Below are 16,308 nucleotides of genomic sequence, written 5' to 3'. Positions count from 1 at the left end.
GTGATTGTGGCAGAGTCTGATTCACAGTCAAAGCAGCTAAGGCTTATGAACTAAAGGTATGAACACTAGTTACCCATAGCCTTTCATGCTAATCATTTGTGGGCTTTCTCCTTCATTATGTTGAAGGAGGAATCTTTCTCCAGCTGCCATACAGAGACTGTTAAAGGCCATTGCCAAGACACTGAGCAATGAAAACTTGATGTCTATAATGCTCTCTGAAGGAGTTCCTTCACCTCTGTAGACCGATGGCTTCAGAGAGAAAGGTTTTGCTGCATCCCAGCAATCTTAATGTTGGGATGCTATTTAGAAAGCTGATCCCTACAGTGGTCCCACAGGATCTGAGAGATAAGCAGCATCTGTCCCTGGCTACGGTACTTGACCCAGCTGAAGTGATAAATAAATGCATCATTCTGAAAGATCATTATCTTCCCCATCAAAGTATTTAATACAAGGAAGCATAATTGAAATCTGTCCCAATTTAAGACCCTTTCCATCCATAATTCTTATAAGGTGGTCATAGCAGGAAATCTAAAGACAAATCCCCTTTTTTAAGGAGTCAGTCACCCCTGAGGAGCCACACCCTCTCTTGCAAAATCACCCTCTTCCCAAGTTCCAGTAGCTGCCAGATTGAGCCTTTCTGCAGAGACATTGTTGGATCTCTCATACATTGCATAGATCCTTACCACAATAAGGGAGGGTTACTGGTTGCTCTTCCAAGGACACCCCCCCCCCATTGTAAACCACAAGTCCAACCTAATATCTCTTTGGAAAAAAGTACACACCATTCTAAGGAAGGGCACAGTAGAGTGGGTGAAGAACATAAAAAGTCCATGTATGTTTTCCATGATTTTCTGTGTTTCAGAGATAGGAGGAAAGTTGCAACTCATCGTAAATATTTGAACAAATTCCTTCAGAAATAATGGTTCATGATAGAGACAACCAAATTAGTCAGGAATACCATTTTGTCAGGCATCTGGGCAGTCTCCATAGACCTGTAGTATGCTTATCTTCACATTCCCATCTTCCCAGCCCACAGGAAATTTCTGTGGTTTTGTCTGGGACAGGAGATCTTTCTATGTTGTCCTCTTCCTTTTAGTCTAGCTTCCCCTCCAAGAGTCATCACCATGGTGATGGGTGTAATAGCATCTTATTTCAGATCCTTTGGGCTTCCCATCCTAAAGTACTTTGATGATGGTTCTCAAACAAGCACTTCTGAGTGATATGTCTCCCTGTTGGTGGACAGTGACTCAACTAAGCCTTCTCCCCAATTAGTAGAAGTTCCTTTCTTTTCAGACTTTAGTTCACATGGAGATGAATTTTCTCATCTCCCAAGGAACAGTCCCTTCACAAGGATCTTCTCTCTGCCAGAATCCCCTTAGTATCAAAGTTTTATCTCTAGGAAAATCAGACAAGGTTTCTGACCAGAGTTCTGATTCACACTTCACAGCCTCATTCCTTCCTTTATACTGATGTGACAGATTCAGACTTAGGGCTCATGTAAACCCAAGGGAATAGTTCTGCAGGGTCTGTGGTCTTATGAAGGGCTTTCTTTAACATCAACAATCTTGAAATTTGGACTGTTTTGCTGACACTTAAAGTGTGTGTCAACCACACGAGAAATAGCTGCATTATTTTCGCTGCAGACATCATGTCAGTTGTAGTGTACCTCATATGCCAGGAAGTCACGGTGTTCTTTCTCTCAGCTGGGGAGTTTGCAACCTCTTTCATTGGATGGCTTCAGAGATCACTCCCAGAGTCTGCTGTATTTAAGGCAAGAGGAATAATAGTGAACAGCCCTTATGGAATGGTCTATACACTAATTGGTAGCAGGGATACTTTTTCATCTAATGGGGAAGGACAATAGAAGACTTGTTAACAATGAAGCCGAAGAACAAGCTTCCTCAGTATTATGTCTCTCTCCAGTTCCAGATCATGGGGCAGGGACAGCAGATGCCAGGTTGGGATTGCCTACATGCCTTCAGCTTTGAGAATAACCCCCTAGGTTCTTCATTGTCAGGACTTCCAAGTTATGACTCATCCTGATAGCTCCCCAGTGGCAGCAGCAATTGTGGTTCAGTGATCTTGGCCTGTTGATTGATAGTCACATGATGTTTACGATCAAGAAAGAAAATACTATTGCAGAACAGCACTCCTCAAATCCTCTAGCTTCAGTGATCTATCCTCAAGATCATGTATCAAGGAAGGTTACTGAATGGAACGCTCAGGCTTCAAGGTTTACAATTTAAATTGGAGAATGGTCTGTGATTTTTTTTTTAGAAAACATGTTGATTCTATCTAGCTATCGTTAGCTGCATTTGCAGATTTTCTTATTTTGTTCAGAAGAGAGAAAAATTGCTCAGTATCCATCATTATGGGCTTTGGAGGAGCTCTTCCAACATTCAGGTTCTCTATGGACTGCAATGTCAGGTTAGACACACAGATCAGATATTTTGAGCTTAAGAGATGAGTCTCTCTCTCTCTCTTGTTAATGCCAAGGTGGAACCTCATGTATGTTCTTTGGTCACTGTTGAAACTTCCTCATAAGCCCTACTTCAAGAACCTTATCCATAAAACATTTTTCATCCTTTGCCTAGCATCAGCATGAGGAGTGAAATTCATGCTTTGTCAATGGAAAAGGATTATTTATATTTTTGTAGTAGTCTGTGATTCAGTTTCTATTCTTTACAAACCTGGCTTTCTTGTCGAGAATCAGCTACCTTTAGTAGGTTTGTTCCTGTTAAAATCTCCAGTCTCTACTGAAGCTGTGCTGTGGATGAAAAGATAGACTCCTTTGCCTTGTCAGAGTTTTCAGCTCTGTCTAAATTTTTTAAAAAGCATTGTAACAGACATTTTCTCCCTTTAAAAAGTTCTCATGTATTTTGGCGACCACCATCTCGAGATGGATTGTATAGACTGTTAAAAGATCTCACCAGTCTCTCACTGGGAGAAATCTCTGTTTTATGAAAATCAAAGTCCATGAGGTCAGACCTATTGCTGCATTTTCAGTCATTTCATTTTGGATTTGGATGATGTCTTGAAAGCCACTTTCTGGCTTTCTCACTCGATTTTCTGGTCATTATGCCTTCATTCAGCTCTGCACCAAAATAAGGATATTTATACTTTGGACTGATTGTAACAGCCCAAGAGGTTGTCAGACCATTGTCCAGTCGCTGTGGAACATTTTGCTGACAAGAATGGTAAGCTGACTTAGACAAATTATCTCAGGCCATCAGCCTCCCACCTGTCTGGCAAGTCAGCAATGTAATAATATTAGGTATACTATATTAATGCATTTGAAATATAGTTTTTCAGGGTGTAAAACTAATTTTAATTATTTAATACTTAACTGTGTTTTTTACCCAGTTCATTCCCTCCTTGATTGGGCATCCTTTTAGTCTCCAGTACAAGACAAAACAAGATATTTTGATGGTCAGAAGTGGACTTTGGTATCCCACTGAATAGATACTGTTTTAATTCAAGACTACCAATTACTCATTGGAGGAGGGAATTATGTCCTTGGTCTGGTCAGTAGGACCAGAAAAAGATACAGCAATGCAATAATAGCAGGTAAGTATTACATAATTAAAATTAATTTTATCCATCCCCCAAAAGCTAATATTAAGGCACCTATGAGCAAGACTTCTCATTTGATATGAAACCATGCATACACGAGAATCTTTTTCATAACAAGCCTTTATAAAAGAAACTACCATGCATTATTTACATTTTATAGATGTAACGCTACTTGCGACTGACTTATCGTCTTCATTTTAGATCAAGCTACAAAGGTTATTGAGGTTACTGCAGCTGAAGGACACCAAGTCAGTTGCACTACGAGGAACTTCTGTTGATGAAGAAGATGCTAGTGAGCTGTCTGCTGGTACTCAATAAGCTTTTTTCACTACAGTTATTCTTCATAGAATCATCAAGGCACCTTCCATAATTTGATAATATTGAATATTTGTATCATCTAGCAAAGAAGCAGATAAGAAAGGGCTTCTAAATTTATGAATCCTGCTTTCCTAATACATGATTACAGAAAATTTTGTTAATTTTGTTGAAGTTATGTTAAAAGTCCAAATCACATACACACAGAAAAAATTTCTTACTGAAACCATTTAAAACTTAATGGTCCAACTAAGTCTGTCATGTTTACACATGAAAAAGAGACTATAAACAACCTATCCTTTGAGCACCATTCAGTACTAATTGGCTCAAGTGAATGTTGGGTTCCCAAAGTGTCTGCCTTTTGACAGCCATGTGTTAGCAAGAACTATTTTTTTTATCTGAATAAGCAGAAAAGCTGACACTAATCTAAAAAGTACATTTATTCTCCTAGTACAGATAAGTTTCATTGTTTCAGAAAAGTGTTGTCAAGAACTGTAATCTTTCAAAGTAATGTGACTTTGGCCAGCCAAGTAGTTGTTAAAAAAATTTTCTTCAAAAAAGTGTGAATTTGCCAGGCCAAATGTTGTCAAGAAAGTAATCTTTTAAAGTAGTGTGACTTTGGCCAGCTAGCTGTTGTCAAGAAAAGTGAGCAGCAGGGAAGTTCTACAGACCAGACCGTTCCAACAAAAAAAAACCTTCTATGAGAACATTTTCTGCAGAAACCTCAGAAAACAGAAATAAACCTTTCCAGAAAAACTAATTTGCATAAATTCGACCCTTAATGCAATTTTTGTGTGCGAATTATGTCATTCTGGACAATAGAAAAAATATGATTTTTCGGGGGTGGGGGTGGGAAAACGATCGGGTGTCGATGAAGTTTGCAAGAAAAAAGCTGCAATTTTATGAGTAAATCTGATCAAGACCTACTCGATATCTACTACGAGGATCATGAAGATTAATCGTGATAAATCCGTGCGGTGTTGCTTGAGCGTGACTGAAGAAATTTTTAAATTTATTTATATCCATATCGCCGTTACACCAAGTCTGATGAATATTTCTCAGCGTGTGAGTATCAACGCCATTGAATACTGATAAAATATTACAATTGTCCCTAATTACCTTTGGAATTTGCGCATATCGCTGCGTCACGTAAATTACATCGGTGTTCTTATGTCGGCCACGCGAGAATATCCTAGCTGGATTAGTTTGTTTATCCAGCATTACATCATCGAATACGACAAGATTATTAACATCACCGTCTAAATTTTCCACCGATGGAGTTTCATTGATATCCGTTATAAATTCTATTGTGCCATCATCAGTATTATCGCTAAATTCTTTTAATACCTGATAACATCGCTGATCATCAACGGATGGCGCAACCAAATACAATTTATCCCATTTTAACCATCGCATAATCAAATTCAACAACAACTGCGTTTTTCCAGATCCCGATGGTCCAATGATTATCATTCTGATCGAATTTGGTAATGCCGCGATATGTTTTACTTGCTCGCGTTTCTTTGTGGCTGAAAAATCAATTACATTCATGTTATTAGAATATTATGGATTCATATTGTGTTAAGTGTCGCACTCGAACTGCTACGATAAATCCAATCGAAGTCGTTACACGCAACAACAGAAATGCAATCAAAGGTGAATGTGAAGTTTGCAAGACAATCAAGTTTAGATTTGTAAAAAAAAAAGTAGAACCGGAGGAGACATCGCCGCCTCCTTAACAAATCTACCTGGAGCTCCTTGGGCGAAATATCCCGGAGAGAAACATCTGCCAGGATACAATTACTGTGGACCTGGTACGAGGCTCGATATAAGACTCAATAATAATAATCAACCAAATCCTGGCGAGGATCCAGTAAACGCCATCGATAACGCATGCTACTATCACGATCTTGCATATCGTAGCGGAGATTTACAACAAAGACATCTCGCTGATATTAAATTAATTCACGCAATAGATGCTATTCCTGATAAAAATTTCAAAGAGAAATTGGCAACTTGGTTAATAAAAGGCGCGATGAAAGGTAAATTAGTACTAGGTGCTGGTAATTTATAATGGAGCAAATATATTATTCTCCGCGAGGATTTTGGCGAGGAAAATCAGCAATTGCCAAACTTGCCAAGGCAGCAAAAGTAAAGCAATCTGTCGCTGAATCGTGGCTATCGAGACAAGCAGTCTGGCAAATTTATCTTCCTCCGCCTAAGAAAATATCATATGCGAGTTTCTCTGTCAGCGTCCCTAATGAAGTCCATCAGGCTGATTTAATGTTTCTTCCTTACGATACCGTTGACGGAGTTACATACAAATATGTTTTGACGGTTGTTGATATTGCTAGCAGATACAAGGAAGCAGAACCATTATCAAATAAAACAGCAACAGAAGTTTCAAAGGCATTTGAGAAAATTTACTCGCGATCTCCGTTAACATGGCCGAAACTTCTTCAGATTGATCCAGGACGAGAATTCCTCGGTGCGGTTACTTCACTGATGAAAAAGAATAATGTTAAAATCCGTCGCGGTATTGTAGGTGTTCATCACAATCAAGCTATCGTTGAGAGATTCAATAAAACTCTTGCAGAACGATTATTCGGATATCAATACGCGAGAGAATTTATCCAAGATAAACGATCTCACGATTGGGTAACAAGATTACCTCACGTGATTAACGCACTAAATAACGAAGTAACACGAACAATATCAATGAAGCCCGCAACTGCAATTACAAAACCAAATATACCACTAAAGCGAAGTTCCACAATTCCGCCTGTGCTAGGTAGCGTCATAGTCAGATATTTATATAAGGAAGGAGAAGCCGAGGGAGGAAGAAAAAGAGCAACTGATCCAACCTGGAGCGTTACAACACATAAAATATCAGCTGTAACAAGATCGTCAGGAAGACCAGCAATTTATTTCTTAGATTCACTAGCACCACAACGAGGATTTACCAAGGAGGAATTACAAATAATACCGAAGGATACTCAATTACCGCCATCTTCGTTAATGTGAAATTTAATTCTACCTAACTGAGATAATTTTCTTACTCGAGACACGGCTAGATAAACTAAATTTGACCAAGAAATTCTATCATCGACGATCCAAACTTGGCCATGTACAGTCAATCCCTGCGATGAATGTATCGTTGTTGCGTATCCGAGTTTCCATGGTGATCTTTCCGCGTTTATCGCATCATTGACAAGATTAATATCAACGAAAATAATATCATTCAAAACTAATATTTTTTCTTCTCCGCATGGCAAAGTAACATTAATATTTTGTTTCCTGGTATCAGCGGGCCTATAACACAACGGTACCTGCAATGTTGGAAATTTCTCACAATGAAGCTTGAATAACATTTCCTGAATAGCATCGCGAATAATTTTTCTACTAGCAACAATCAGATGATCTGGACGCCACAAGGTTAGAAAATTATCCATCGAAGTCTCGTTGATTATTTTTCTCATCACATCACATTGAAACTTATTAGGTTGCAACCGAATCATTTTTTTAAACTCGGTCAGTAAAATATCATCGGATCTATAATCAGTATCGATTTCTTCATAATAATCAACGAAGTTCCTGAGCCATTCATGTGGAGATTCGCCATCAATAGGATCTGGCTGACCATGATCTCCGCACATTATCACAGCGGTGTTTTTCTCCTCCAACCAACCCAGGAATGATTTTAACACAACTAAATTTACTGTACAAATTTCATCAAATATTATGATTTTGTTGATATATTTATTTCCCATGCGAGCCGAATCCCATAATCCACCGCTGCATTTGAAATAACTATGATACGTACAAGAATCAACGCCGCGTTGTCTTATTTCTCGCGCTAATCTGTGAGTTGGAGTCAACACGATCATATCAGATTTTGAAAATAAATTTATCGCTCTTGTTGTTTTACCGCTACCGCCAGGACCGTTCATGTAGACAAATTTACTTCGTGAAATCGGATCAAATGCAGATGCGGCCGTTGATACTTCATCGCATTTATCCTTATGAAACTTATCGCAATCTTCCACATCAGCGTCTTCGCAATAATCTAGAATATCCTCGTTTTTTATTCTCCAAGTTCCCCAAGAACCATCAGTGATTAAATTTTCCAGCCTGTGTTGAAATTTCTTATCGATATAAAATGAATCCGTTGCAACTCTTACCGCGATATCAGAAAATTTATTTATCATCGACAGCAAATTAATACTCACATAAGCTAGCATCGATGATCTTAAATGAGTATATTGCGCTGATTCTCCATCGAGATAACTAATCACGGTACCCAACTTTTCTCCATCAATGATAATATTCTCTCTGTTACAAAATATTCCACGCGATACGGTATCGGCGATAATAAAATCCATCTCGGCATCATTGATAAATAACCTAGCGTGTCGGTGTTTATGATCAACTGATCCTCCTTGAGTAAATTTACCAATTATTTTTCTTCCGATATCTTTCGCATTTTCACAATCCGTGGGTAACCACACTTCAGTTTGTTTCCTATACGATATAATCGCTTCACTTACCGTCAACGATATTAACATCGACGAATCCAGCATATACCTCAACAGCACTATAGGGACCCATCTGCGTTGAGATAAATGCCGACCAAACCAAATATAGCAGATTTTATGTAAGTTTTCAGCAAACTCGAATGAAGTAACATGAGCAAATCCTGTCATGACAAAATCAGGTAACGGTCCGTTAATCGATACCCTTGTCATATCGCTGGTTGGATGACCAAATTTAGCAAAATAATCAGCACAATCGCCATATCCGAGGAAACTTCCAGGATAGCATGCGCTCATGTCAACGGAGATCATATCTTCGAAATAATATTTGGTATTCCACAATCCTTCATGGCCGTATTCGATACAGCTAAGTTGAATATCAGTGAGAAATTCGTTCCTTGTAGGTTTCCACGAGTTTCTCTCTCTAGCAGCATGAGCAGTAACAGATGGAACAGTAAAGCAGTTCGTTAATAACTGATCAGGATTTGACGAATATTTCACCGCGATATTTTTCATCGATTTATGTAATATTTCATCACGGTAAATATCTCCTCGCGGTAAGATAAACTGATCGTATTTTTCTTCACTCGAAAATAACCAGACCGATATTGGATCGGATGCGGCTAATATTTTGATATACCTAAACATTGCATCAGAATTGTCTTTCCCAGATTCCACGGGATAAAATTTAACAGAACGATCCCTCGGGAACATCATCACCGACTGCGACCACGCATGTGAATTATGATCAACAATTTCGATTGGTGTTCCTCGAGAACTATACGGCGACGAATATAATATTTCTCCCGATAGTGTTTTAACCGTGATAGGAAATTTAAGTTTCTTACTTAACACAGCAACATCATCAATCGATGCACCATTAACAACTGTCTTCGCCCATGAGTTAATTTTATCCAATCTTAATTGAGTCAAGCCAGATCCGCGTCGGGCATTTTTCATGTGCTCGATAACTCGCTCGGCAACACAATTTATCATCGGCGATTCTTTCATCGCAGGTAGATTTTTTACATCAGGATTATTATTCAGCCGGTAAATTCCATAAACAACAGCACTAGAAGGATAAGCTCTAGCATAATAAGGACCATCAATTCCCAATAATAATCCTGTTTTCGAATTTTTATCAAGAACAACATTTTTCTTACCACCGCGTATTGGGTCTCGTTTATCGCGAATGATCCAAGTATCATCAGGCATTTGTGCGATAAATTTTATTCCAAAGATAAATCGCTCCTCTTCATGTGAGTTTTTTATATGATCGATTATCTTCTTTGCTCGTTCTAGATTCATCGTAGCATTAACGAAGTTAGTTTTCCATGTGGACCAGGTATGAATCGCTCCATCATCGAAAAATTCTTTTTTAGCGCGATCAACTTCAGGAATGATAAATTCTGCCTCATCAAGATCAAATATATCCATTATTATATTTTAGACAAATGTTTAAATATAATGAATCAGTGTTCATGGATACTAATCGGATCAACAAAATCATGTGACAAATCCTGCAGAGGTGAATATTGCGGCGCTCATATATATGCAATTCGACGAGGCAGCAAAGGACCACAGCGATGTTTAGTTTGTCAAGTTGGCACCCGAGGAAAGACGCGTTTATGTTTCTCCTGTGGAGGGAAAAAATATCGTGAGTTACGGAGATATTATGAAAGAAGATCTTCCTCAGTGATAAAATGTGAAGAAGATTATATTAATAGATTCAAGGCAAATTTCGATTTAGACATATAAATATTATATAATGGATTCAAAATCAACGATTCCTACACACGAATATAGATCACATCCAACAATCATTGGATACGAGGCATCTGCCGATGGTAATGTCAGACACATCAAAACAAAAAATTGTATTGGTAGTGTTGTTAATTCGGGTTATCTCAGCTTCACCGCCTCCCGCAAAACCAAAACAAGATATTATAATCACAGATTCATTTACGAGTGTTTTCGGGGACCAATAGAAATTGGACTTGTTATTGATCATATCGATGGAAATAAACTCAATAACAAACTAAATAACCTTCGAGCGATAACCCAGAGTCAAAATTGCGCCTTTGGTAATACAGGTGGTTCACGATTCGCTAAAGCTGTCAAATCGATAAATCAGGAAACAGGTGAAGAACTTGCATTCGAATCAATGAATGCTGCTGCAAAACATTATGAAATTAATTCCATCACAGTATGGCGAGTAGCAGAAGGAAAAATTCACGCTACATTTTCATATAATTCCGACGCATGGATCAGATTCACCTACATCCAAATAATACCAGACTCAGATAACGAAGATTTTGAAGAATAATTGAATATTACAAAATTAATATAATGAACGAACAAATCATAAGCAATATCATCGAAGCTATCGATGACTTGAGAAAAAAAATAAATCTTCCATCGGATCTAGATACAAGTAAAATCAGATCAGAATTCGAGACGATTGTTCAAGGAAAACTCGAATACAAATACACACTGCCGTCCGAATACAAATTAATAAAGAAAATCCAAATTGCGATGTATCAATCACTTGCTACAGTCAGCGATGATCGCATCGAGGATTTTGTTAAATTATCGATGTTGGTAGAAAACGCTAGATTGATTTTATCAGACGCGTATGAATCACGAAAAATTACAAGTTCGCGTGTCAGACAGTTGAAAAAACTTGTCGATGAAAACAAAATTAGGGAATCTTCCGATTCCTAATTCCACAAAACAAAAAAAAACAAAAATTAAAAAAATATATTAATTTTGAAAATTTCCCTGGATTTTATTTATTTTTTTCGCTTATTTTTCCCACGGATACAAATTCAAGAATCAAAGATTCTCACGATTTCACCAACAGATTGATACTCACAGTTTCTTCGCGTATATCAAGCAAATTACCTTTTTGATCCGTTAGTTTGAAATTTATTCTTGTCAATAATCGATTATGACATCGCAGGTAAAACGGATTCATTGGTTCCTTGATTATCAAATAACCGGGGGATGCGCTAGGTGAAAATGAATACAATATAAAACCCTGATGAGCTTGATTTGATTCTGACGCATCAACATTGTAACTACCCTCGACAACATCCGCGTGAAGATAAATCGCGATAACTTCCGTTATATTAACGATACCCGGCGAGATATGCCGTCCACCTTTGTCAGGATCGTTATTGTGTTTAAGAATCAATTCTGAATGTATTTTTTTAGTCCATGCGGCATGTAATTTCGGAAATAAATCATCAATTGTATCAGTGACGGATTTTCTCATCGCATCAAAATCAGAATTGGGGAATTTGAAATTTGGCAGTGTTTCCTCGGTTAATTCAAATACTCTCATGAATTTTTGTTTCTCACCCGAGTTCTTGATCAACTCGAATTTGCTAATAGGGAGAACATAGCCAGCAATTGATATATCGTCGACTATCGCCCGAATAAACATATCATGATAATATTCAATATCATTCGCAAGTTGATTTAAAATTTTCACGTGTTTTATAATTTCGCTACATGAACCAGATTTATTTAGGATGCATTCATGAAATGATCCGCGCAATAAATTTAATTGTAATTCGTGTTCTTGAATAAACTCGTCGAGGGTTCTTCTTACCAAGATACCGTCTATGGGGGCTATTATCCTGTTAATGTGGGTAGCGTCGAAGATTTTCACATCCGGGGGGATTTTAGGAAGAGGTAACCATGAGAGAATTCTTTCGTTAATAAAAGTGAAAGCGAACATTACCAGGTTAAATTTGTGGTTATTCATAAGATTGATGGCGCTGTGGATCAAGGGTTTGTGTTTGATATCTCCATACCATCCTTCGTCGGTTGTAAAATCTTCCTTTTTTGGTTCCGGTAGTTCTGGAAGGGTTTCATCATACCAACCTGGAATAATAACATCCGATTTCTTTGGTTTTATCAGAGGTGCGACCTCGGGCCAACCTAATATATTCCTAATCGATGATTGGTAAATATCAACAATATACGGTGATTTCACTTCTATCATTGACGATAGTGTTGGATCATGTGAAGATATCTTTATTCCCGGAGTAGCATCGCCGGTTAAATTTGATATTCTAGTGGTAAACTCATTATTCAGCTGATCAATTTCATAACTGCCCGTTGGTATACCAACAACGATCCAATCCGGCGTTCCATCGGGTTTATTTTTATTTGCAAAAACAAGTGAATTATTTGGCATCAAATTACCGAATGATTTTGATCTAACATTAGGCCAGCTATTGTAGACGCGCAATTGTGTTAATGCAATTTCATTAACGTTAATTGGTGTTGAGAAATTAATACTAAACTCGGGTTTCGTTGAACTTAGCGATATTAACGTTGTTGTTGGTGGTGTCGTGTTTGTCACGATCTGGGCTAGCTCGGACATTATTAATATTCATTTGTTCAATCTCCGAGTAAATACTAATCATTGAAGAAAATTCTAGATCGGATATAATACCATCGTTGAGACTTTCAGAAAGTAACAATGATAACTTCGAGTACGCGTCACTAACTTTAGTTAGTTTACTTTTGTACGATGATAATTTCTCACTTGTGCACGAAGCTATTTTTTTCGCGATGATATTTAGAACACCCGCGATTGCTGTTGTTGACGAGATTATTATTGTTGCTGCAATTGGCGCTATCATTGTTACCGCGGATAGAATTATTCCTGCACCAGCGACTACCGCAGATACCGCGTACACTGCAACATCAATGATAACTAATTTGCGCTGGTATTTATTTATTTTTGTTTGATAATCGTCAAGTTGTTTTCGCAACGAATCCTGCCATGATCTCGCCTGATTGTAACGGTAATCCGATGCGTTCATATATAATATAATTCTCTGAATAATTCTGGGGATGTTTCTGATAAATATTCGAAAACTACAAAAAAATGAATTGGGGTTGTTATGGTTCTATCTGGTGGTACCAGTTCGGTATAAATTATTTGCCCTTCACTTAAGGGTACAATAATAAAACCAGGATAATATTCAATGAAAATTGCATTAGTGGTTTTTGCATTAAATTTTATCCTGGAGATAATATATATTCGATAAATACCCGTAATTGGCGCTTGAAGGAAAAATGGGTCAACCCCAGGTGTCCATATATCTTTATGTGTATTTACCACAAATGGCACACTGCAGGTAACATTTTTTATTTCTACTTTTTTTGGTATCGAAATTCGCGATAATCTTTCAAGGTTCATTGACGATATTTTTGTGTTGATATCGTCAATTTCTTTACCTAATTGCTTTACGTCAGTGGCGTGACCAGTTTTATCGGCGGATTGATCAATTTTTGTTGTTGCAGCAAGAAGTTTCGTGTTTAAATCTTGAATTTTTTCGTCGTACGTTGATGTATCGACTTTTTGACGCGCCAATTCACGTACCGCGTTAATTTCATCGTTGATGGATTTTATTTGTCCTTGCATCGCGTTAATCCCCTTGGTAAATTCAGGAACAACAACATTGCCGAGTTTAATAATTTCCTCGTTGATTTTTTTGTTGAGATCGTCGATCGATGGTTTCTGACCCATCGAGATATTTACTTCGTTAATTTCGGCAAGAATATTAGTAATTTCCTCGTTGATTTTTTTTATTTTTTTGTTGAGATCGTCGATTGATGTTTTATCGATTTTCTGACTCATCGAGATATTTACTTCGTTAATTTCGGCAAGAATATTAGTAATTTCCTCGTTGATTTTTTTTATTTTCTCGCTAAGATCGTCATGTGATTTTTTATCTGATACGGAGGAAGTATCACTGGATGTTTTTATATTCTCGTCAAATTTTTTGCTAAATTTATCTAAAACATCGTCAAGTTTTTTAAGGTCGTTATTTAGCCTATTAAGTCTTTTTGTCATTCTGTCCTGAAGATCGTCGTATAATGCTTTATCGGCCTTCAGGGGTAACTTTGCTATAATATCGGCGATATCAGCAACAGATTTTAATACCATCTCCGATTGACGAGTAAATTGACTAATGTGATCGCGGTATTCGTCTCGCTTGATTATGTCAGTTATTTTGACGTTGCTAGTTTGTAATCGCCCTTCGGTATTTTGAAAAACAGCAACTTCGCCAGGATCCACCTCTGACAGCGATAAAAGATTGTTAATATCGCTCTTGGTTGCAAACTTTGATGTATCGATGTCGACTGCGTCTTTTTTTTCTTTCCTAAAGAGAGATCTACCGTAAATGTCAACCATGATATTTATCTACGGTATATTCAAATAAAATTTTGCGATAAGGGTTGGATGATTTTGAAATTGCATCAAGGACGTTAATTGACTCCGATCCGCATATTGGTGGATCTGCTAGAGTTTGTGTTGGAAGTGTTGAATACCAAACCGGAAGTTTTAGTTTTGACACATACCTAATAAATTCATTTGGCGGCGTTAATCCGTATGAGTCAAAATAAATAACTTCGCGAGGATTAATCGCGTAAGCAACCCAGTGTGTGCCAGGGCCGGTATTATCATCGAGATTTATTATTCCTGTCTCGGTAGGGTTCGGTTTGTCTGGTAGTTGATCTCGCATAAATACGCCTCTGAAAAATTTTATTTTCTTTTTTTTTGCTTCACTGATTAAATCTAAATTTGAGGCTGGTAGGCTTGACTTAGACCGGATCCGTACGGGGGTCGTCTTAGGTAAAGGCCTGATCCTTGTTGCGGCTGCATCAATTTTGTAAGAAGAGGGAGAAGAGGGAATATCCCTCCCTTTTTTTTGCGATATCTTCCTCCGGTAACTTTTTTTGCTAATGCGGAACCTATCCCTCCAAGTGCACCTAATCCTACTGCCTTTGCAATCGCGGGAGCCGCCGCAGCTATCAATCCCGGAATAGCGGCAAATAGCGGGAAAATACCACCTATTTTGATCATATCTCTGATTGCTCCTATCGAGAGATTCAAGCGAATACCAGTATTTGCTGATCTGGCTCTGGTGAAATGTCCGTGTTGATTTTTGGTTAACGATAGTTTGTTAGGTCCACCGTGAAGTTGATTACTTTTTAAGGTTAAACTTAAACCTCGTCGTGCTGCTGTTGCTGATTGAAGCTTTTTTATCTGACCGGGAGTCAGAGTTACGCTGACGTGATCGTATGGCATATTAATAACCGATTAATCTAAATTTGGAATTTGTTACATGTTTTCTACGGGCGCGTCGATGACTCTCATTCTACCGCTGATGCCTTCCAGAAACATTGTTCTATCGCTGAGAATAACCGCAATGGCTTTTGCGTTTTGTCCAAGTGTGTTAATTCTGGCCTTGAAGTGAATATCGACAACCGACTGTTTTACCAAATCGAGATGTTCCAGGGAAAAGTAATAGATGGGATAGAGAGTATTAAAATCCAATTGTGATATTTGCAATCCCGTATCAATATTTTGATCGCGTCCCATGAAACTTAGTAATCGATGATATGCGCGTGCCGTGGAGTAATTATCAAAATTGATAGCTATTTCCTCGGATGGCTCCTGTTGGCCATTTATTCTCAATGATACGTTTGTTGCCCCAAATTTATCGAATATCATGTGACTATGTTCTTGATTGTATCTAGCCATATTTTGTATAGCAACAAAGATATGTCTTGGTGCGGACGAGCCTTGTTGTGACGCAATTCGCCAAGTAAATATTCCGTTCATATTAATATTTTCGATAGAATCAGTCATCGTTGTCAACCAAGACATTATGGATTTTCCTCCCTGATTCATAAATGATAATAATTTTTCTTCTATGATCATCGATGGTGTTATCGCTGGCATCCACAAAGTAAATTTTTCAAGGACAACTCTACCGATATCAGCTGCTGCACCACCTGCTCGCCAGATGGCTCTGTCATCATTGGCATCTCGAACGAAAGATATCGTATGTTTTGC

The 16,308-nt window shown here is 37.9% G+C and overlaps 1 protein-coding gene across 1 annotated transcript in view; it reads left to right on the top strand.

Annotated features, from left to right (window-relative positions):
* The window catches only part of LOC149796433 (transcription initiation protein SPT3 homolog), a 216,598-nt gene that overhangs the window by 121,071 nt on the left and 79,219 nt on the right, over nucleotides 1-16,308 (top strand). Inside the window, exon 6 of the mRNA XM_089961107.1 lies at nucleotides 3,775-3,880. Within this exon, the coding sequence (XP_089817233.1) occupies nucleotides 3,775-3,880 (106 nt within the window). The remainder of the gene's footprint in view (nucleotides 1-3,774; nucleotides 3,881-16,308) is intronic.

This window comes from Sinohyriopsis cumingii, chromosome 6 (assembly GCF_028554795.1).
Source record: "Sinohyriopsis cumingii isolate HCF-2022 chromosome 6, ASM2855479v2, whole genome shotgun sequence".
Classification (NCBI taxonomy): domain Eukaryota; kingdom Metazoa; phylum Mollusca; class Bivalvia; order Unionida; family Unionidae; genus Sinohyriopsis; species Sinohyriopsis cumingii.
This window is presented reverse-complemented; position numbering and strand designations above follow the sequence as displayed.